Source organism: Stigmatopora argus, chromosome 5, assembly GCF_051989625.1.
Source record: "Stigmatopora argus isolate UIUO_Sarg chromosome 5, RoL_Sarg_1.0, whole genome shotgun sequence".
NCBI lineage: Eukaryota > Metazoa > Chordata > Actinopteri > Syngnathiformes > Syngnathidae > Stigmatopora > Stigmatopora argus.
Genome location: NC_135391.1, coordinates 19,950,875 through 19,975,333, shown reverse-complemented (window position 1 = coordinate 19,975,333; position 24,459 = coordinate 19,950,875). Strand labels below are relative to the sequence as shown.

The 24,459-nt window shown below is 41.5% G+C and overlaps 1 protein-coding gene across 1 annotated transcript in view; it reads right to left on the bottom strand.

Annotated features, from left to right (window-relative positions):
• hip1rb (huntingtin interacting protein 1 related b) overlaps window positions 1-24,459 on the bottom strand; it is a 68,252-nt gene continuing 43,793 nt past the window's right edge. Inside the window, exons 21-31 of the mRNA XM_077600326.1 lie at window positions 23,149-23,285; window positions 22,971-23,081; window positions 18,528-18,586; window positions 11,793-11,823; window positions 11,667-11,729; window positions 11,487-11,587; window positions 11,102-11,207; window positions 10,917-11,040; window positions 10,793-10,854; window positions 6,795-7,019; window positions 1-475 (exon numbers count right to left, since the gene is read on the bottom strand). Of these exons, the coding sequence (XP_077456452.1) occupies window positions 467-475; window positions 6,795-7,019; window positions 10,793-10,854; window positions 10,917-11,040; window positions 11,102-11,207; window positions 11,487-11,587; window positions 11,667-11,729; window positions 11,793-11,823; window positions 18,528-18,586; window positions 22,971-23,081; window positions 23,149-23,285 (1,028 nt within the window). The 3' untranslated portion in view covers window positions 1-466. The remainder of the gene's footprint in view (window positions 476-6,794; window positions 7,020-10,792; window positions 10,855-10,916; window positions 11,041-11,101; window positions 11,208-11,486; window positions 11,588-11,666; window positions 11,730-11,792; window positions 11,824-18,527; window positions 18,587-22,970; window positions 23,082-23,148; window positions 23,286-24,459) is intronic.

The window sequence follows — 24,459 nt, the reverse complement described above, 5'->3', positions numbered from 1 at the left end:
AAAGGTTTAAATTAAATGTTTATTATATTGCTCAGACATTTACATTCGTTTACAAAGGAAAACATTGCAGCTTTTGCTAACATTTCCAGCTAGCTTTCAGCACATTGAGACAAGAACAAATCAGAAAAGAACGCAACAAATCAACAATTTTATAAGTAGCCTGTATGAAAAACTCCCAGAGGTTCTAAAAGTCTACATTCATCAATTAAGAAGCAACTACATGTCATTAGTAAGGCTTGACATGGGTGATCATTAGGATCAGTAAAGCTATGAGTCATCAGGAGTTACAAGTTTTAGTATTGCAAAATTAATTGGGTGACACACTGCTAAAACAGAAGGTTGGTCGTGGTGCGTTCAATATGGTGTGGTGTTGAATATGAAGAGAACAGCAGGATTGTCAGTAAGCGACTTCAATGCAAAGATTTACTCTCCCCCTTCTTTCTTGATGAAAATGATGACGCTGGTCTCATTTGAACTGCAAAAAGATAGCATTCACACCATTTAAAAAAACTGTACAAAAGAATAATTATAAACAAGAACGCCAATTAGGACACCAAAAATACAAAATAATGAAACATATGTAAAAGATACAATGAAAAATATAAAAATGATTCATAAGAGGAAAAAGACAAATATTTAATGACCATACTAGACGTCAAATTTATTCAAGAAGTGATGACTGGCACTGAGTGATCATGTTTCAGTGCCATTGACGGTGATAGTCATCCATTCGAGATTGACTCAGGGGCCCTCGCCAATAAAAATGGATTGGACCTCTATTGCTATCATCAGCAGCTGCAGCTATCAGGTTAAGGGGTAGGCCTGTCACGATAAGATTTTTTAATGGACATTATTTATTGTCATGAATGTTTGCCGAGATGCAATAATATTCATTTTTTTATACCAATTTAACCACTAATGTGACAACATATTCTAAAAAACCACCAATTCAAATAAAATTAATGATAATTCATAAATAAAACACAAAAACTATATTTAAAAAAATGTCATCAACGCAAAACATCATTTGAAAACAAGTTAAATATAAAAAGTGTGAAAGCCCTAATGTAATATTTGCTATCTGCTTATTAAACCCCTTCAAAAGCCAAAATGACTGTTATATTATCCTACAAAGTGTGCATGTTACCAAATTTGAAGCTATATGTTTAATGTCTCAGATTTTTCATGGTGGTCACTTGAAAGCTATTTTAGAGTAGAATCTGAAATATGTGAGAATAACTGCAGACATCTGCATTTCAGCTGAACATAACGTGCTCTTATTTTATAATTTTAAATACAAATTCTGTATATTAATATTACACATTTAATTTTGAAGACTACCTTAGTTGATAGCAAGCTAATGTAGCGAGAACAGCAGTGTTAGCCTCATTATAGCAATGCTTACCATACACACTGTAATGTAGTAATGTAATGTTTCTGTTTTTATTTTATTTTATATTGTGTGTCTGAATTTGATGACCTCTAAACATCTGTGAATGAAACTTTAAACTCACATTCAATTATTGGGCAAAGTGCATGTAAAGGCACATGTATGGCAAGAACACGCGCACGCAGCAATAAATCGCAAATGTGGAAATTACCGGCCCCATTTTTATTTACTGTGGGATAAATGGATTTATTGCATATTGCTTTTTGGAATTGCCCAAAAATCAACAGAAAGTGACCCATAAATTGAATAAAATTAAGAGGTGACCCTAAAGCAGAGGTGGGCAAACCGGCCCTCGAGTGCCGCTGTGGGTGCAAGTTTTTGTTCCAACTGATCCAACACATACAGTTTAAAACAAGAAGCACCTGACTGCAATTCACTGATTGCACTTCTAAGATACCAGATTGGTGGAAAGTTTTTCTCTTATAGGTTGGAACGAAAACCCGCACCCACTGCGGCCCTTTCGGAAATTGTTTGCCCAAACCTGCTCTAAAGCAACAGAAAGTAATCCAGAAACGCTTCAAAATCAATCGGTAGTGACCAAAAATAAAGAGGACATGACCCAGGATGCCCCAAAATCAACAGAAAGTGAGCTAAAATAAACACGTAGAGAGACCCGAGGATGGGGATCAAATGATCACCGCCGGCCCCTCCCAAAATGGATTTGGTCGTCTAATGATGTCAATGGCATCTAAATAAAATTAGAAAAAAATCATTGGGTATTATCATTATTATTTATATCTTTCAAATAGACTCAATCCAGGGTTCTGTTAGATTAGCATACCCGTATGATTATACATCCCTTTTTCACACAAATAGCGAGCTGCCAACTTCTCCGGAATTTCCGGAGCTTACTGGGACAAGCAACGGAAACTCCGGGACTCCGGACAACCTCCCTAAACTCCGGGGAAAAAAAATTGTCACTTACATTTTTTTAAGTTACCATTTCGGAAAAGTACCAAATTTTCAATTTAAATGCCTCGAAATTCACACCATTGCTACGGCTCCCGCATCTTACGTCTGCATTTGATTTAACTGCACTGTAAACCAGATGGATTCGGTAACACGAGTGCATTGTGAAAAATACGAGTTACAAGTTCTGACAAATGATTCGTCTAGTGCGACTTCAGCGTGGCAATTGATTCGGAATTGATTGAATAGGTAGCCTCTTTCGTTTTAACATTTTCGTTTTTTTCCCAAGAGAAATAAGTGGGTGGTAATAGTAAGTAAGTATAGGTAGTAATAAGGCTGACTAAACCACCAGTCTTTTGTTTTGAAACAAATCCTATCATTTCCGGGGTTGTTCTAAAGGAAGTAGGCGTACACAGCACTGGTAAGTCATATCAATATGGCTGCTCGGGTTAAGCGTAAAATGGATGGCAATTTGGATGAAACTTCTAATAAGAAACCCAGACACTCTCAGATGATTATTGGTTCGTATTCCATGAAATATCCCATGTTGAAGCCATCTCCAAAAGGACCGACATTTGCACAACATGCATGTTCGACTTCAGCGTGACACATGGTGGAATTATTGACTGTAAAAAGCACGTAGGAGGACCTAAACACAAAGATAAAGTTATTTTCATTATGCTGTACTTTTTAAATAGTTATAGTGAAATAGCAAAAAAAAAATATTTTAATTAATGTAAAAACATGATAATAACAGTTTGATTTAAATTGTCATACGTTACTTTATTTTTACATTTAATACCGATTTTGCACAAATCGCATTCACTCTGGAAAAACTCCGGAGATGGGACAAGGGTACTCCTGAAATGGGGTCGACGGAGCTTTGCAAATATTTCTCAAACGGCTTTTTTTAAATAGTGGTACCACTACTCACGAATCGTTCTACTTGCAAAATATTCAGTTTATGAAAAGCCTTAATGGGAAAATTTTGTTCCAATATACGGAAGAAATTCAACCTACGAAACAAAATTGAGTTTCTATTAACGTGTTTTGTGCAGCTTTATTCTCTAATTTTCAACATTTTTACTCAAGAAAGCTATTCTCAGTGCAAGAGAAAAGAAAAAGCATGTTGTTTTTAAAGTGTTCACAAGTCTTGCTATAGCCCAGCTTGACGACGAATGTCTTGCATATTTTAGGAAAATTATGAAAAGTCGTCAAAGGCAATCGTTGTTGGATCGATATTTCACCAAACATAAAATAACTTTAATTGTGAAGTTGTGTGTACAGATGCTCCCCTACTTACGAACGAGTTAGGTTCCGAGCGATTGTTCATAAGTTGAAGTTGTTTGTAAGTTGATTCAGTGCTATATTTTGTATTATAATTTATGTTTAAGGCCTATACAAGTATATTGAAGGTTTATATAAGTGCATTTGTATGTTTAAGGCTTGTATAAGTAACACGCATTGGTTTGTACTGAAAAAAACATTTAATAAAATGGAGAGAATATGTACAGTACTGTATAGAGAGAGAGAGAGAGAGATTTATGTATTAGAAACTGGCCGAAAGAAGCGATTTAACGACGATTGCACAGTTTTCTTCTTTTTTTCATCATAAATGATGCGGTAGCACTGTATGGCATCATTCAATTGATTTGCAAACTTTGTGCAACGTTCAATATTTCGGTCCTGCTGCTCGATCTTTCCGTTTATAAACGGTACTGACGGTCGAACGATTCAAGTTGTTATATGTGCAACGCTCACCACTCTCACGCGCATCAAGCTTCGTTATCATTGCCACTCGTTTCAAATGAAATGGCTTGCCTCTTCCTTGCAACTCCCTCAATAGAAGCATTTTGCTTTTTACCAACCATATTCAATAATGGATGCACGAGATATTTAATGATACAAATGAAAAAGGTTCTTTGCCCACTGGAGATACGTTCACGCACTTCCACATTGCAACGAAGAAGGTAGATCCTGGTTGAGCTGAGCCCTCACAGGGCCAGGCATATTAGCGGCGGAAAGAAGCACTACTCGGGAAAAAAATACAAAATTGGACTAACGAACATTTTTCGACTTAAACACAATTTGCAGACATGTTCGTATGTACCGTTGTTCGTAAGTTGAATGTTCGTAAGTAGGGGAGCGTCTGTACTCAGCTGCCAAATGTTTGCCTCTTCTTCCCTCCTCGCCCACCTACCCTGGAAAATGTCTATGCATGTCTTATTAATCATAATGGCTCAAAAAATAATTTAAAAAAATATTTTTGTGTTTTACACATTTTAAAAAAATGGTATACTTTCATAATTTTTAAAAAGGTTTAAGGGGTAGTATTGGGGATCCTAGACCTGTTGGAAAGAATAAAACCTTTTATATGTAAAATGCGTCTCGACTTACAAAGAGTCCAATTTGAGAAGCTACTTCTGGAACAAATTCATATCATAAGTAGAGGTACCATTGTACAGTCATACCTCTACCTGTGAATGCCTCCAAGTACAAAATGTTCAGGTTACGAAAGCTTTTATATGCAAATGAGTGCCGTGAGATACGAAACAAGATCCAAGTTACAAAATCCCCCAAAAAGTAAAAGCATTTCCTTATCCATTATTTTATTTTGAAATTGTCGCAGATGCATTGATTCTCACTTTAGAACCTCACTACACTCTACTGGGCTCTAATTGGCTCGCTCACAACAACCACTATCCATGTTTCAAGATTCTCTCTTAAGTATTTTTGACCGGCGATCGTCGTCACGGAGTTTCAAGTGTTTTTTGTTGAGTTTTTCCAAGTGTTGATAAAGCAGCTTTTTCTGTTTTTAAATCATCATGCCTCACAAGAAAATTACCAGTGCGAATGAAAAGAAGTGGTCAGCGAGCAAGACGTTGACGAGTTGGTCGAGGGGCATAAAAACGAACTCTCTACAGTTAATGGAACACAAATACAGAAGGAATATAACGAGAAGGCGGACGGGGATGAAGCAGCGAGCATTCCAACAGCAAAAATATAAAAAATGCTGGAGAAATTTCACGAACTTTGTGTCTTCGTAGAAAAAACACATCCAGAAAATGTGTTCACAAGTCGTGCGATCGCCCACTTTGACGTTTGTTTGTTGCATTATAGAAAGTCGTCAAATGATAGTTTTTTTTCTTTTTCTTTAAAATGTCCGTCAACCAACACTGCAGAAGGTCAACTTATATCCAAACAGGTAAGAACCAGTAGCGACTAATAAAATGGGTGAAATGTTGAATTCCAAAGAAATCACAAAACGTTAATGTTTGTTGTCAGGTTGTTAATGTTGCTGTTTGATTTCTTAAAGTTGCGTTTATAGGATGTGGTTGTGTGCTCTCTCTATTGCCTAGCGATAGGTTCCTCTTGTTCCCCTGCCTTTCAACACGGATAGACTTTGTATGCTCGTTATTTATTTTAAGACATTAATAAATAATTTTCTCTCATTTTTGTGTTTCTCACACCTTTCATACAAAATTGGGACACTTCGACCAATTTTAAAGGGTTTAGTTGGTACTTGTGCGAGGACCGTGGAACGAATTTGCGAATTTACATACAGTGGTACCTCGACATACGAGTGCCCCGACATACGAGCAATTTGAGATCCCAGTAAAATTTTGAGCAAATATTTATCTTGAGATACGAGACAAATTTTGATATTAAAGCAGACAGCGGACGCAAGAGGCCGCTCATAAGAACATCATGGGCATTGTCTCTCTCCCCACAACTCCCTCGTGTAATGTCTCTGTGATCGCAACTCCCTCGTGTAATGTCTCTGCGAGCACTGGGCGGAGCGTTGCATTTTGTGGTCGTGCGTTATCCTATTGTGAGGACATTTGTGTGCATCATTTTGGGAATATTTTGAAGGGAATACAAAAGCAAACAACGCTCGATAGGTTCCTTGTGAAAGTCAGGATGGAGGCGGGGCAAATAGAGCCAACCCGGCAGAAGGTATCAAAATTTAAAACAAAATTACAATTAAGTTTAGTGTAAGGTTAGATTAATCTTATTTTTGAGTATGTCTGCATCGTAATCCAAGTTCATTTAAATTTGTTTATGTTATGTTGCGAGCGCGTTGCCGTGCAAAAAGTCCCCCCCCTCTCTGTCCGTCTCTCTCCCCCCTGCAAAATCCGTATAATTTTAGTACTATTAAACATATTTTAGTAATATTAAACCACTAGTTATTTGTTCCTTTGTTAATAGATAGGAAATTAAAACAAATAAAAATGTTTTTCCAATCCATTGGACATCTTTTGTCATCAATGGCAGGTAATAGATTAAAAACAAAATACTTGGTACAAAAATTAAATTAATTAATAGCAAAAAATTATATCTAAGAAAACAAAAAACTAAAATCCAATCCAAATTTGAAAAGGACAGAAATTGTCTAAACGAATCACACAATCAATGAAATTTTTCAAAGACCTACAGGAGACTTGAGCAGGACGCTGGGCTTCTGGGCGAGCGCAGGCTTCTTCATGAGCGCCGGCTTGTTGAACTTGGTCGACTGGATGGAAACCAGCGGGGAGGGTTCGCTGTCGTCGACGTCCAGCTGCTCAAACGGCACGCCGGCCATGGAATAGTGCTGCTTCCTCAGCTCCCCCAGGCGAAGATGCTCGCTTTCCAGCAGAGACTCCAGCTCCAGCACCTTCACCTAAGAGGGCGAAAGCACAGATTGTTTGCTACTTGAATACCAAAGAGATCAAATATACATAAAGTGCATGTCTAAAAATCTGCAATAAAATGTAATCATGTTTGCCATGAGCCAATGGGGACAGCCATTATAGTTTGTCAGCCAATTTGTCTAAGTGCCTTCTGATACATATAACGTTCTCATACTGGTCAACAGCCGCCTCTTGGTGTAGAGGCTCACTCGCTTTACTTCGGTGTGGGCAGGCGCGGGCTTGATTCCCGCAGGTGGCGGTATGATTGGGAGTGTGGATGGTCATTTGTCTCTCTGTGTGCCCTACGACTGACTTGAAACCAGTCTAGGGTGTAGTCTGCCTTTCGCCTGACGGCACCTGGGTTAGGCTCCAGCAACCCAACTCTTTTGAGGATGGGCGGAACGGAAGATGAATAAATAATGGTCAACTCACAAGGTTTGCGCATAATTTGTATGGGACTTTCTTTCTTTTCTTCTTTTAACAGATACGATGTACACCAACGAGGAGGGTTAGCGCTAGCTCCACTGCTATTCAAAAAGGCATTTGACACCATCAACCGCCGTCTAATTTTAATTTCTCACCTAGCACGCTAAATTGGATTGAATTATACTTATCTGTAAGATCACAGTGAGTCAGGATACAAAGTGCAAAATCAACTTCACGAAATAACAGCCTTGGGGTACCGCAGTGGTCAGTGCTAGGTCCACTGCTCTTCAGTCTTTAAATAAATGATCTGCCAAGCTCTTTTACTTCGATTGTCACCTGCCAAATGTATGCCGAAGATGCCGTTTTATATGTCCCCGCGAAAAACAAAAAACATGCTGCACAGGAACTCAAAGATGCAATGGCGAGCGTGAATAACTGACTTGAAAAATCCCAACAAGATTTAAACATATCTAGGACTGTCTGTGGGGACTTCTCAAAAAGAGGGACATATAACAGTGACCCCAACGTTAAACTATCAATGAAGTCCAAGAAATTTAATCCCTAGGAATCACTCATGACTCTGAACTAATCTTTTAACGTCAAATAAAAAAAATAATTAATTTAAGAGAATTAAATTCAATCTGTCCAATTTTAGGTTCATTAGAAACAATCTAACGTCTAAGTCAGCAAAACTGTATTTTGACACAAAGATATCACACATGACTTACTGCCTAAGAAGTGGGTCACCGGCGTCCAAGACAACACTTAAACATATTGAAACTATTTTTAAGCACACTCTGAATGTATTGGACAGAAAACAAAAAATGCACCACCACTGTCAGATATTAAGAACACCCAAATACAAATATAAAAAATAAAATTAAAAGTTAAAAAAATATATATACATACATATATACATATACATATAGTATACACATACATACAGTTGTGGTCAAAAGTTTACATGCACTTGTGAAGAACATAATGTCATGGCTCTCTTGAGTTTCCAGTTATTTCTACAACTCAGATTTTTCTCTGATACAGTGATTGGAACAGATACTTCTTCGTCACAAAAAACTTTCATGAAGTTTGGTTCTTTTATGACTTTATAATGGTTGAACAGAAAAAAAGTTATCAAATCTCCTGGGTCAAATATATACTTACAGCAGCGCTAATATTTGGTAACATGTCCCTTGGCCATTTTCACTTCAATTAGGCGCTTTTGGTAGCCATCCACAAGCTTCTAGCAAGCTTCTGGTTGAATCTTTGACCACTCCTCTTGACAGAATTGGTGCAGTTCAGTTAAATTTGATGGCTTTCTGACATGGACTTGTTTATTCAGCATTGTCCACAAGTTCTCAATGGGGTTTAAGTCAGGACTTTGGGAAGGCCATTCAAAAACCTTAATTCTAGCCTGATTTAGCCATTCTATTACCACTTTTGATGTGTGTTTGGGGTCATTGTCCTGTTGGAACACCCAACTGCGCCCAAGACCCAATCTTCGAGCTGATGACTTTAGGTTATCTTGAAGAATTTGAAGGTAATCCTCCTTCATTATCCCATTTACTCTCTGTAAAGCACCAGTTCCATTGGTAGCTAAACAGCCCCACAGCATAATACTACCACCACCGTGCTTGACGGTGGCATGGTGTACTTGGGGTTAAAGGCCTCACATTTTCTCCTCCAAACATATTGCATGGCATTGTGGCCAAACAGCTCGATTTTTGTTTCGTCTGACCACAGAACTTTCCTCCAGAAGGTCTTATCTTTGTCAATTTGCACTGTTGCTCTTGGGACCTGCAGCTGCTTTGAAATGGCTCCAAGTGACTTTTCTGACTTGTTCAAGTCAAGGATTTGCTTTTTCAGATCCATGCTGAGCTCCTTTGACTTTCCCATTGTAGCGTTTGTGGGCGTTTGCATCCAATGAGCCTCAGAGAAGTCACCAGCTGTAGTCACTCATAATCACTCACAAGAAGTTAAGAGGCCATGCTATGAAGCTCATTTCACTGACACAACTTTCTAAGTTCTAAATTGCTAATTCGTGTTGCTGTATGTATATTTTTGACCCAGCAGATTTGATCACTTTTTCTGTTAACCCATAATAAAGTCATAAAAGAACCAAACTTCATGAATGATTTTGTGACAAAGAAGTATCTGTTCCAATCACTCTGTCAGAGAAAAATCTGAGTTGTAGAAATAACTGGAAACTCAAGAGAGCCATGACATTATGTTCTTCACAAGTATATGTAAACTTTTGACCACAACTGTATATAAATATATACATGCATATACATACATATATATAGACATATACGTATATACATATACATACACACACAGGGCAGCCAACTACTCCGGAATTTCAGGAGTCTCTCTGGAAATGCAACGCAAATTCCAGGACTTCAGACAACCTCCTTAAACTTGGGAAATCCCAACAAAATGTTTCAATGCCTCGAAATTAACACCATCGCTACAGCTTTCGCCATCTAGATTCAACTGCACTGTAAACCGGAAGAATAAGGTAACACAAGTGCATTGTGAATCACCCGAGTTACAAGTTTTGACGAATGATTCGTCTTGTGCGACTTCAGCGTGGCAATCGATTTGGAATCGATTACATAAGTAGCCTCGTTCGCTTTTACATTTTTGTATTTTCATAAGGGAAGTAAGTATTATTAAGGCTAAACCACCAGTCTTTTGTTTTGAAACATCCATTTCCGGGGTTGTTCTAAAAGGAAGTAGGAGTACTACACTGCAGTGGTAAGTCTTATCAATATGCCTGCTCGGGTTAAGTGCAAAATGGATGGCAATTTGGATGAAACTTCTAATAAGAAACCCAGACACTCACGGAAGTTTTTTGGCTCAAATTCGACGAAATATCCCATGTTTAAGCCGTCTCCAAAAGGACCGACATTTGCACATTGCACAACAGACAAGTGCGACTTCAGCGTGACACATGTTGAAATTGCTGACTGTAAAACGCATGTAGAAGGACCCAAACACAAAGATACTTATTTTCATTATGCTGTACTTTTTCAATAGTTTGCAAAAACGGAATATTTCAATTAATGTAAAAACATGCTAAAAGTTTGATTTAAATTGTCATATGCTTATTTTTTTCACATTTTATACAAATTTTGCGTGAATTACATTCAAATACTCTGGAAATGGGACAAGGGGACTCCGAAAATGGGGTCGACGGAGGTTGGCAGCTCTGCATACATATACAGCGACCATAGAAACAAAAAGGCCTGCCAGGGAAGTCCTCTGCCTTAAGATGGCTGCCAATTATTAGCTCCCTGTATTTAAATGTGATTTAAATGGTTCAAGCCATTACCTGGGATTCCATTTCTTCTTTTTTTAACTTGATAAGCGACAAGCCGGAGAAGTCCATGGGATCTGAAGACAAAGAACGATTGGCTCTCACCTGAGAAAAGGCGGCATTCACAGCGCGGCCATACCCTTATCCTCCAGGTTGTCTTGTCCCGTTTTGGTAGAGGCCACCACCTTGGCAGCCATTTCGTTGACCAGGCGGGAGGCCTGCTGGAGCACAGTCAGCCGCTTGCTGTGCCGATCTGCTTTGACCTGAAAGCAGACACGTCGGTTAGAGCTCATGTCGGAATCGGCAATATCGACCACAGGTTACCTTGGAGGCGGCAACCAGCTGCGCCGTACTGGCGGCGATCTCGTGGGAGCAGACTATCAGCTCTTCATACTTGCCAGTGTGCAGCACCACCTTGTCAGCTGACTCCCTGCGGAAGAGAAGCTGCCAGCATGAACTTTTTTTTTAACAGTGCGGGTGTCAAACCAGTGGCCAGAGCGCCAGATCAGGGCATAAAATTAACTGCAAACAAAAATGAAGATGATAGACATCCAAATCAAGTGGCCCTTAAAACTAACTTAAAACACCCTTAATGAGACTCAGATGTCCAATCTGTATTAGGTGGGAGAGCTCACGGCGAACGAAAGAATGTTCATGTTAATGACAGACAATCAGTAAATGGTGGCAGCTATTAGGGCACTCAACTTACACCATCTCTGTGGCCCCCCAGCCCACGGCCTTGGCGGCCGAAATGAGGCCCTCGGTCCAGCGAGAGTTCCTGGCGTAGAACTCTTTGATGGAGGCAGCACCCTGTGAATAACGTGAATAATAGTGAGATAAGGCCATCAGCCTGCCCATAAGAGCGCCTGCGACGTCCGAAATTGCTTACCCTGCCCCCCTGCACGATCTCCTTCTGCAGTTCCGTGGAGGCCAGGACCAGCATGCGGATGGCCTACTCCAGACACAAAAAACAGTCAGAGCGTGACAAATGACACTAACTAAAAACAAGCACTACCTTCATGAGGTCTGTGCAGCAGTTGAGGATTCTGAAAGAAAAATAAGCGCATCAGGGATGGTCGGACTGATTAAACTCTGAGGCCAAGGTATCAACTAGTAATATTTAAACATACCAATACAAGTAAGGGTACCGATACGGCATTATACTTATCATCGGTATTATGAAGTTTCAAGAAACTACATGCCAAAAAGAGGTTATTGGTACAGTTAGAGCTGGACGATAAAACAATGACAATTATCGTGTAATACTTTTTGTAAACGATAATATTAAAAGCTTTTGATAACAATTTGATAATTTTAAACCATAATTACACCACCCGACCACCAAAGAGAACAGGGCGCTGCTGTGAGATGAACCCTAGCTCCAGACCAGCGTTTGTAAGATAAGATTGTAATATAGGATTGTAATATAAGATGACAAAGTCTCTTTGCAGTTGCTCGTTCATATTATATCAGTTTTTGTAAGTATAAAAGCATCGTTGTCATACAAACTCCCTGTTGTCATGTCAGCATAAACACTTGACTGTCTGACATTGATTAATCAATCTTAGTCCTGTGATTGGGTTGACATGTCAGCACAAACACTCAACTGTCTGACACTGATTAATCAATCTTTGCCCTGCAAATGCCTAAAACGTATCTGTCCAAAGTCCTGCCGCCAACTGTCAGTTTTGCCTGTATATAAGACTCACTCACTGGTCATTCAGAGAAAGTTGCAAGGACAACAGACTGTGAGCGATCACGCAGTTCGAGCTCTCTCCCCATCCTGCAGTCTAGTAATAAACTTATTTCCTTTAAATTGGTCTCCCTCTTTCTTAACCTGCTCCTTAAGCTGTTTTACAGACCTATCATTCTTTGGTGCCGAAGCCCGGGACCCAACAAGCCAGCAATTGCCAGAGCGACGACGGACTGCTATGAATGGCAAAATAAAGACTGTCGACAGCATCCTCCATTGAAAGGGTCAGCCCGACGGACGTTCCCTTGCCGCTCTGATAATCTGGTGACGGGTCCCTCCGAACTAGGGCAGGTTCGGAACGAAAAAGATCGTGAGTTCACCCTTTGATTTCTGTGAAGTGTGATAATTTGAATGAGTATGTATTATCACTGCGGTAGTGTTGAATGATCGTGGTCTGGAACCAACGTACGTAGAACATAAATGTTCAAGGTCTGGGACCGACGTACATGGAACAAAAATCTTCGAGGTCTGGGACCGACGTACGTAGAACATTTATGTTCGAGGTCTGGGACCCACGTACGTAGAACAAGAACAAAGTTAGGGACTCCGCTAAGAGACAAAGTCAGGGACTTGTCTGATCTTGGTGTGTTCAGAGATATTGGGTGAATCACGAAGCATTGAGATCAATTTCGGTACATTTAGAATAGAATTGTTGTTTAAACTATTAAGTAAGTGATTAATATGGGTCGGAAAGCGACAATGGAGATGGGTTTGTTGCCAGACTGCAGAATGGAGATCGGAGGGTTACTACGGATGCGTAGTAAGGGGGGTTGCCTGTGTATGCCGCAATGGGTGGAGAGGCATGGTTTCTGTCCCAATTTGAGAGATATGGAAGGTTTGATGAGCGTAGAAGGGGAATTGTTGAAGAAAAGAGTTTTGTAAGCATGAAAAAAAGATTATTGTAAGTGAATAGAAAAGAAAGTATTTCCTTTGGGAATGATTATTGCTGATAGGACAGTAAAAGGTGATTAGCTGCCAGGAAGCCCAGACTGGGGATGGCGCTCTTCACCAGTGATGAAAATTTGCAGACCACTGATGTCTGATTATGATTGTGAGCGTGAATGTGTGTCTGTCTTTTTGTGTTTTTGATTGGCTAGCCACCAAGATGTAATCAATCGATTAGATATCAAGGCGGAAAAGGATTTGGAAATTTGAAATCAATTTCTGAAATCGACAATAAGCCCTTTTTCAGTGATGGCGGCGACAAATTATGGAAAAAATAATTTGTCAAATGAAATTTTTGATGAAAATGCAGCAGCAGTACTCCAAATGTCAAACTTGACGTGGAGGAACAAATAATCTGCTTTGCGAAATGGGAAATTTGGGGGCACTGAAAAAGAAAAAGAAAAAAAAAAAGAAAAATCTTTAAGGAAACGCATTTAATTTGGGTTAGCAGAAGGAGACTGTGTTTTTCAACAGGAAACGGACCAACGGTGGTGCCAGGAGCTTGGGTGCTCAACCTACTGTATAAAGAAGAAGCACTAGCACGACCCAAAGTGGGAACGTCCATACCAAGTGTTGCTGACCAACCAGCAGACATGAAAATGGCTGAGGGGGGATGAGGATCCACCTTTTGCACAAAGCGTTTCAATTGAGAGTAAACCTTCTTACAAAGGGTTAAAATAAACGAGGAATGAAAACGTCCAATGGATCCCCAGTCAAACACACAGAGCTTCTCACAGAACTCCTGAAAGCGGTACAGCTACCAATGAAGCTTGCTATCTTCAAATGTAAAGCACACACGACGGGACAAGACCCCGTCTCATTGGGGAACTAGCGAGCAGACAAAGCAGCCAAAGAAGCCGCACACTCTGCAAGCATCCAGACGGCAATCTCCATGGTGGAAAAAGACAGCCCAATCCTTGCCGAAATCCTAAGAGACATGCAACATAAACGACCAGAAAAAGAGAAACTACAATGGGAAAAAGAAGGAGCCACTCAACACAAGAACGGCCTCTATGCAGTAGAAAACAAGCCATGGGTTCCACAATCATTGTTTGAAGTGATTGCCAAATTAAGCCATGGGAGGAGCCATGTCTCAACAGGAGGGATAGTACCTACTTTAATTTTTTTTGCAGAAACTGTCTCACCTGCTGAAGACACAACTCTCAAGGCAATGAACGACCCAAGCGCGAACAAGACAAACAGGAACATATCCCTTCGAGGTTCTGAACATGAATTTCATCAAACTGAACCAAAGTGGCACATACAAGTACTGTCTAGTGATCATTGACACCGTGGGTTGAGATATGCTCATCCAAGAAAGCTGACGCCATGGCAGTCGCAAAAGCCATATGCAAAAGGATCATTCCAAGCCATGGAATGCCACGGGTCATTTGGAGTGATGGTGGTGCTCGCTTCGTGAGCCACATGGTCCAAACTGTGGGACGGCATCTTGGAGTCAACCTGAAATATCATTGCGCCTGCTGCCCACAGAGTGCTGGACTCGTTGAAAGAACCAATGGAACAGTAAAACTCAGACTCAGAAAAACCATGGAAGACACAGGAAAACCATGCCCAGAATGCCTGAGCCTGGTAGAAACATACATGAGAATCATTCCAACAGCACAGGGATGCACACCATTTGAGGTAGTGAGTGGCAGACCCTTCCACTTATCAATGTGGGAAAAAGATCTGGTGGTAGAAGAGAAAGGAGAAACAGATCCCCTCACTCAGTGGTTATGCAAAATGTTCCAAGAAAGAACTGTGATAAAATGCAAATGATCTGCCGACATCTTCTCTGTCTCCCACACAGGATGTCCTGTCCCCAGGCCACCTGGTACTCGTCAAGGTGATAAAAAGAAAGTGCTGGTCATCTCCAAGTTGGGATGGACCTCACCGTGTGATTTAGACCGCTAACTTCATCAAGTTGGCCACCACCGTCAAAGCTGATGAACGAGTGTTGAAGCTCACGACCATGATCCAGTGTGGGGCTCGGATGTCCCCCTCGAACACAAATACTGGTCAGTCTCCTCCAAAATCCTGATGGCTCTGTTCCCCTGGGTAGGAACAGCAAGGAACACCCCACATCTGGAGGCCATTGACTACAGAATCGAAGCCTATGTCAACGCATCAGTCCAACTACAACAAGGCCGAGAAGCCCAAATAACTGTCCAGCAGGGAGGTGTGTGTGCCATGGTAGGAGACTCACGCTGCACCTTCATCCCTGCCAACGCATCCTACTCAGTCCATGATGCCCTACAAACTATGAAGAACAAACAGAACGCTATGACCAGAGATCCGGTTCCACAACGAGGATGGACACAGACTCTTTTGAAAGCCCTAGCCATGAGGCGATTGTCCCAAGCGGGAGGTCAAGGGAGGAATTGTCCCTCAACTGCACGAGGGTTTTTCGCCCCCTCCTGGTCAGTCTAAATTCCAGTTCAAAGTAATTTGTGAAGAATTTTGTTCAAAAGTAGCGTCGCTAACGAACATATATATATATATATATATATATATATATATATATATATATATATATATATATATATATATATATATATATATATATATATACATATATATATATACATATATATACACACACACACATACAGTTGTGGTCAAAAGTTGACATACACTTGTGAAGAACATAATGTCATGGCTCTCTTGAGTTTCCAGTTATTTCTACAACTCAGATTTTTCTCTGAGTGATTGGAACAGATAATTCTTTGTCACAAAAAACATTCATGAAGTTTGGTTCTTTTATGACTTTATTATGGGTTAACAGAAAAAGTGATCAAATCTGTTGGGTCAAAAATATACAAACAGCAACAAGAATTAGCAATTTTGGTGACTTTGAAAGTTGTCAGTGAAATGAGCTCCATAGCATGGCCTCTTAACTTCTTGTGAGTGATTATGAGTGACTACAGCTGGTGACTTCTGAGGCCATTTAAATAGGGCTCATTGGATGCAAACGCCCAGAAACGCTACAATGGGAAAGTCAAAGGAACTCAGCATGGATCTGAAAAAGTGAATCCTTGACTTGAACATGTCAGGAAAGTCACTTGGAGCCATTTCAAAGCAGCTGCAAACAATTGTTTATAAGTATAAAGTGCATGGCACTGTTTTGTCACTGCCACGATCAGGAAGAAAACACAAGCTATCACCTGCTGCTGAGAGACAATCGGTAAGGAGGGTGAAGATTCAACTGAGAATCACCAAAAAGCAGATCTGCCAAGAATTAGAAGCTGCTGGAACACAGGTGTCAGTGTCCACAGTCAAGCGTGTTTTGCATCTCCATGGACAGAGGCTGCCGTGCAAGAAAGAAGCCCTTTCTCCAAAAGCGGCACCTTAAGGCTCGACTGAAGTTTGCTGCTGATCACATGGACAAAGATAAGACCTTCTGGAGGAAAGTTCTGTGGTCAGACGAAACAAAAATCGAGCTGTTTGGCCACAATGCCCAGCAATATGTTTAGAGGCAATGTTCCCTCTAATTTTTCGTTGGTCTGAGCAGAAAGTCAACCTCCCTGAGCGCACCGAGTACCAGTGTGAGCGACATCATCGGTACTCGGATGATTCGCCTAAAGACGTTTCGCCGACGGACGTTTGACAGACGGGAACGTCCATTCGGCGACCTGTCCGTCTGTCAAACGTCCGTCGGCGAAACGTCTTTAGGCGAATCATCCGGTCACGACATCATCATTGCTCGCTATGGGCACACCAGTATCACACCTGCCACAAGCAGGTGCATGTCAATGTTCCCTCTAATTTTTCATGTAAAACATGCTGTAAAACACGAAAAACATAAGTGGACAGAGCTACTGCCACTGGCTGCCGCTTAAACGGCGCCATCATGGGGAAAGGGGTAAAAAAAAATAAAAAAAAATCCGATTTTTTTTTTTTTTACTGCGCGCCATATGATTGCTGCTGCGCAGAGAAGACGAGAGTAGTGCGCAATTGCGCACGCGCGCAGCTTAGAGGGAACACTGTTTAGAGGAGAAAAGGTGAGGCCTTTAACCCCAAGTACACCATGCCTACCATCAAGCACGGTGGTGGTAGTATTATGCTGTGGGGCTGTTTTTCTGCCAATGGAACTGGTGCTTTAGAGAGTAAATGGGATAATGAAGGAGGAGTACCTTCAAATTCTTCAAGATAACCTAAAGTCATCAGCTTTTTTTTTACTTCAGTGCTGAGTTCTAGTAGCAACCAGAGGACAGGGAAGTGGCTTCCGCTTGTGAGTTTCAATGTGGATTTTCACATTTTTATGAACTTTAAAATTATTATTTTTTACTTCAGTGCCGAGTTCTCGTAGCAAGGGAGGACAGGGGAGTGGCTTCCGCTTGCGAGTTTCAGCGTGGATTTTCACATTTTTATCAACTTACAAAAAAAAGTTTCCCCCAGAAAAAAAACACGATGTAGTGAAACCGCGATAGTTGAAGCCGTGATATTCAAGGGATTACTGTAGGGATGTTTTCCCATTTTATTTAAATGTTTTGAAAACGTTGCAAAAATCTAAACCTTCTTTTGGGTTATTATGGGTTAAAAAAATTCATCGAACTTTATTTTATTTTTTGTAAATGGCCATATGTGAGGTACATTTACTGTTGAAAATAGTCTGCTTGCCAATGGTGATGATGTCTTCAGTTGAATATTTTATTTATATCATATTGCACAGCAACTTTTGATTTTAAGGCAAATTTATAAAAATAAAGACGCCTGTCAATTTCTACAGGTTTTATTCTTTACTTTTCATAGGGTAAAGAGGCAGTTGTCTTATCTTTATTGCACAACAGAACAACAAAAATACTTTTAAAAAATCATTTCAGGTAACAATTACTTTGATATTTGATTAAGGAGGAACGTAATTTATTTACTTATTCAAAGAAGTTTGAAGTTGCAAATTTGAAACAAACAAGATGTTATAGTCATTGTGATAATTAGAGACTGATAATTTTTTTTCTATCGTGATAACAATTTTTGTCATAACGCCCAGCTCTAGATACAGTATCGCCCAGTGCAGGCCAAATAAAGTATCGATTCAACACGAGAACAAACCTTTCGTTGACCTCCAGCTTGATACCTGAAGTGTCTTTTCGTGCCTGATTCATCACTTCCTGCAACACACAAAAGACTGCACTTACTCAAAATGTAAAAATACACTTGGATTGCCATGATCAGTAGTCTGATTGTAAGGTAATATTGTATCTATATGTAAGAATGTCAACTAAAAGTTGAAATGGCCATGTCCAAGTTTGATATAAAATGTAAAAAAAAACGGACAATTTAAATCAAACTGTTATTATAGTGCTTGGATGATTCACAATGCACCTGTGTTACCTAATTCATCCGGTTTATAGAGCAGTTGACTCAAATGCGTAAGTAAGATGCAGAAGCGTTAGCGATAGTGTTAAATTTGAGGGATTTAAATTAAAAATTTGGCTCTTTTCCGAAATGGTTGCTTAAAAAACATGTTAGGTGACAAATTTTGGGATTTCCGGCGTTTACGGAGGTTGTCAGGAGTCCCGGAGTTTGCGTTGCTTGTCCGAGTTAACTTCTGAAATTCCGGAGAAGTTGGCAGCTCTGATACAAGATGATGGACGGAGCCCAGGATTAAACCTTACATCTCAGAACTGTCTTGATAACATGCTACCATCTTTTCTACAATGCCGCCTGAAGGAATGACATATTTATGGGATTGAAGGAATCACATATTTATGGTTCACTACAGTAATCCCTCGAATATCACAGATAATGTAGACCAGACATGGCAGAGATAATTGAAAAACCGCAAAATAGGATCACCCTTAATAATAATACCATACTACATGTTTTCACGCCTATACAAAAATACAAGTACGTAGACAAGAACAATTATCAACAAGTCTATTTAGGTGTTAAATATTAAAGTTATATGCGCCCCCTGATGAGTCATCAGGACAGGTGGTGGGATTTGTATGTCCCAGTGATCTGGGATCAGTGATAGCTTGGAGCTATGTTGTCTGGGGCCTTGTGCCCCTGGTAGGGTCACTCATGGCAAACTGGTCTGAGGTGAGGGACCAGGCAAAGAATGGCTCAAAAGACCCCTTATGATGAGAAAGACCAATGAACTATGGATTCCCTCACCCGGACGTTCACGTGGGCAATGACAGTGAGACCTGGAGGAGAGTGATTGGGAGGGATCAGGTCCTTACCCAGGTAGAGGAGTTTAATTATCTTGGGGTCATGTTCACGAATGAGGGAAGATCAACAGGCGGATTGGTGCGGCGTCTGCAGTGATGCGGACTCTGCATCAGTCCGTCGTGGTGAAGGAGCTCAGCCAAAAGGCGAAGCTCTCTATTTACCAGTTGATCTACGCTCTTACTCTCATCTATGGTCACGAGCTGTGGGTCGTGACCGAAAGAACGAGATCCCGGATACAAGCGGCTGAAATGTGTTTCCTCCACATGATGTCTGGACTCTCCTTTAGAGATAGGGTGAGAAGCTTGATCATCCAGGAGGGGCTCGGAGTAGAGCCGCTGCTTCTCCAGATCGAGAGGAGCCAGATGAGTAGGCTCGGCATCTGATCAGGTATTCCGGGCACGTCCCACCAGGAGGAGGCCGCAGGGCCGACCTCGGACACGCTGGGGAGACTGTCTCCCAGCTAGCTCAGGAACATCTTGGGGTCCTTCCAGAAGAGGTGGATTAAGTGGCTGGGGTGAGGGAAGTCTGGGCTTCCCTGCTGAAGCTGCTTCCCCCCTGACCCGACTCCAGATAAGCGGAAGAAGATGAGACGAGTTATATGCATATGAAAAGACTAATGTTTAAACGTCTTAATATAATGTATATTTTTTTAAAATACTTTAAGTACTGTACTCAGTGAAAATAGTGCCTGTCCGCTTGATTTAAATAATAATTTTAAAAAGCTTATTCCGTTATATTCGAGAGGCAGTGGATCATCGATGGAAACTCCAGGAAGGCGCCATAGGGGAGCTTTTCTGGAGGAGCTTTTGCGAGAGGTTTTCGGCGCAGAAGGAAGATGGTGATGGGGAGTTAATTTTTTGTACAAACATGCTGTTGTACAAGGACATGAAATGACAAGACGATTGCCAAATTCAATGGCTACGACCATGTTGTCATCAATCTCGTGGCCCCGTTGTTTCAAACTGCGTGCTGTATCCTGCAGAGGTCTTAAAGCAAGACCACGTTGTTCATCCTCATCATTGTTCACTGCCTTTTCTTCCTCACTCCCGATAGGATCATGTCGACGAGGTCCTCATCAGTTAGGGGCCGGGGGGTTCTGTGTGGCTCTCGAGCTGTGTCTAGCCAGCGTCACGGCCGTATCTAAGGCGCAAATCTCTCATAATGCTGGTTCTTTTTTTTTTTTATTCTTAATGGTTACCACTCGGGGCGGCGCGGTGTGGCTAGTGGTTAGCGTGTCGGCCTCACAGCTCTGGGGTCCTGGGTTCAAATCCAGGTCGGTCCACCTGTGTGGAGTTTGCATGTTTTCCCCGGGCCGTTTGGGTTTCCTCTGGGTACTCCGGTTTCCTCCCACATTCCAAAAACATGCATGGTAGGGAAATTGCCCACTCTAAATTGCCTCCATGTATGGGTGTGAGTGTGCATGGTTGTCCGTCTACTTGTGCCCTGCGATCGGCTGGCCACCGATTCAGGGTGACCCCCGCCACTGGCCTGGAGTCAGCTGGGATAGGCTCCAGCACCCCCATGACCCTAATAAGGATAAAGCACTTCAGAAAATGAGATGAGGTTACCACTCCCTTGGTGTCCTTGGAAAATTATATTGTGGCCGTTTTCTGAATATTCGCTTGTTCTTTCTTGGCATACTGCACGGTAGATTCATGCCGCAATGGTGTGCTACGCCTTTAGCATATGTAGCAACGTCACTTTTTCAGTCACTGTCATCATGTCTCGTTTTTCTTGGGCTCATTGGATGCCTTAGATCAGGGGTGGCGAAGTCTGGTCCTCGAGAGCCCCTATCCGGTCTGTTTTACATTTCTCCCTCCACCAACACACCTAAATCAAATAATCTGGATCAGTATCAAGATTCTGGACAGCTTGCTAATGAGTAGATCATTTGATTCAGGTGTGGTAGAGGAGAGAGGTATGGAAAACAGACTGGATAGGGGCTCTCGAACCGGGCTTGGCCACCCCCGCCTTAAATGGTCCAGGGGGCATTTTCAACGGCGACTCAAGATCCAAAGAAATCTGGAATAGGCTCGGCATAGTCTTTCTCCACAGGTGATGTGTGCGATGGCAAATTCACTCACAGCAAAACAGGATAAGGCAAGATGTTGTCCCTCTCTGCCTTTTATATTATACGGCGGGTCATTCTTCTACAGTGAAATATCGCTTCTTCTCCTGCGCTGAGTGCCACCCAATTCAGCGACAAAGAAGAAGCGGTGCCCTGACTTGTGCCATTTTTTTATCCCGTCTTCCGCTTGCGAGTTCCAGCGTGAATTTTGACATTTTTTAGAACTTAATATAAAAACCACCATGTACTGAAGCTGCGAAGTGGTGAAGGCTGACAGTTGTCAAATCCAATACTAACAGAATGAATATCGTGCATATTTCTTGTAACACGTAAAAATGTGGCCAAAAAAGGACAAAAATCTCATAAACATCAGACATTGTCCTTCACGTATTTCAACGAAGACAGCAGGGAGAGTGATAAACCTGCTTTTGTAAATGTCTCCAGTACCGAAAGCCAAGGTGAAAACATCGGCACCCGGACCATACAGCGGAGCGCGACAATCTGGTCATCGGAGGACCGCCTAGAAAGGGCATGACAAGACCAATCATGCCTGGATTATACACATTTTATATGTGCATCAAAACATAAAGCAATTCAGAGGCCATGGCTTTGTATTATATACGTACATCTTTCAATGGCGGAGGGACATGACTGACATTTCCTGTAACTTGGTACACTGGTCAGGGCAAGGTAATTGCTTGGTTCACCGTAAGACATTCCCAACCCACACAATAATAACAGCCAGGATCTTCTATTCCGTGCTTTCTAAATATCCCTGGAATCTAATATTGTCTGAAAAAAACTGCAACCGATCACAGTAATTATTCAAAATGCTACGGATTATTATAAGAAGCTACAATCAACATGGTTTTCCCTGGGGCACATTTGGGGCCCTTTTTTATATTTCCAACACACCAAGAAAGAAAACAATAATGGGAAAACAGTGAATATTCATTCATTCTTATCTGAATCACTTTTCGTCACAAGGGTCACAGGGGGTGCTGGAGCCTATACTAGCTAACTGCGCAAAAGACAGGGGGCATCCTGAATTGGTGACCAGCCAATTGCAGGACACAAGGAAACAGAGCTCCATTCACAGTCACACTCATACCTATGGCCAATTTTCAGGGTTCAAATCAGCCAACCCTGCATGTCTTTGGAATGTGGGAGGAAACCAAAGTTCAATTAACCCCCAATGAACAAAGTCTTTGGGATAGGCGAGCAACCCTACGACAAATAGTAGCACTTACGTTAATTCTCCGGACGGCCTCCTCGATGGCAGCTGAGGTAGCAGCCATCTCCTTATCTACCAGATCTCCCAGCTCCTCCTGCCGCACATCGGCACCTTTGGGTCGCAGCTCCTACGGATGACAATACAAGTTGAGTCGGCGCTCGCTAGAAGAGGTGGTTGTTTGTCGGACGGCTTGCCTGGCCCAGTTGCAATATTTTCTGAATGATGATACGGATGGACGCAGGGTCGGCGCTTTGGAGCCCGCCCTTGGACTTGAGCTCCTGCAGGTACTGCAGGGACTGAGCAGCGCAGCTTCTGCAGTTCTCCGTTAGACCTGCAGAGGACGCTCAAGGAGTCATTTTTCACCCTTTAGCTTCTTCCACCGAAATTAACCGTTCAAACGTGGATTTTTATACATCTCACTCACTGCCATCACAGCTATGTGGGAGGAAACCAGAGTACCCGGAGGAAATCCACGCAGAGAACATGCAAAGTCCACACAAGTGGACCACCCTGGACTCGTACCCAGGACCCCAGAGCTGTGAGGCCGACGCGCTAACCACTTGTGCACCACTGGGCCACCCTCCTTCACAGATTTTACTTTCAATTAAACTACATTACGTTCATTTAAATTGTTTCTTTATGTTGCATTAGTTTAACTCATTCACTGTTAATGACAGTCATAGACAATGTTCCCTCTAAGCTGCGCGCGCAATTACGCACTACTCTCGTCTTCTCTGCGCAGCAGCAATCATATGGCGCGCAGTAATTTTTTTTAATTTTTTTTTTTACCCCTTTCCCCATGATGGCGGCGCCGTTTAAGCGGCAACCAGTGGCAGTAGCTCTGTCCACTCTTATGTTTTTCGTGTTTTACAGCATGTTTTACATGAAAAATTAGAGGGAACATTGACATGCACCTGCTTGTGGCAGGTGTGATACAGGTGTGCGCATAGTGAGCAATGATGATGTTGTGACCGGATGATTCGCATAAAGACGTTTTGCCGACGGACGTTTGACAGACGGACAGGTTGCCGAATGAACCTTCGTTCAAAGAGCGTTTAATGATTAAATACAAATACTAGTATTTGTTAGTTTAATGATTAAATACAAATACTAGTATTTGTATTTAATCATTAAACGCTGTTTTCAGCTGGATTTGACCGAATCTGAGAGCATTTTGAGCCGTTTGGCGAATGGACGTATATGGAATTTTTTTTGCCTCCATCGCGACATCATCGCGACATTTTACCGCGGAATTCACTTCCATGGGCTCGGTTCTAATGTCCAAAGAGCTCCAGTATTTGTATGTAATCATTAAACGCTGTTTTCGGCTGGATTTGACCGAATTTGAGAGCATTTTGGGCCGTTTGGCGAATGGACGTATATAGACGTTTTTTTGCCTCCATCGCGACATCATCGCGATATTTTACAGAGGAATTCACTTCCCTGGGCTCGGTTCTGATGTCCAAAGAGCTCCAGTATTTGTATTTAATCATTAAATGCTGTTT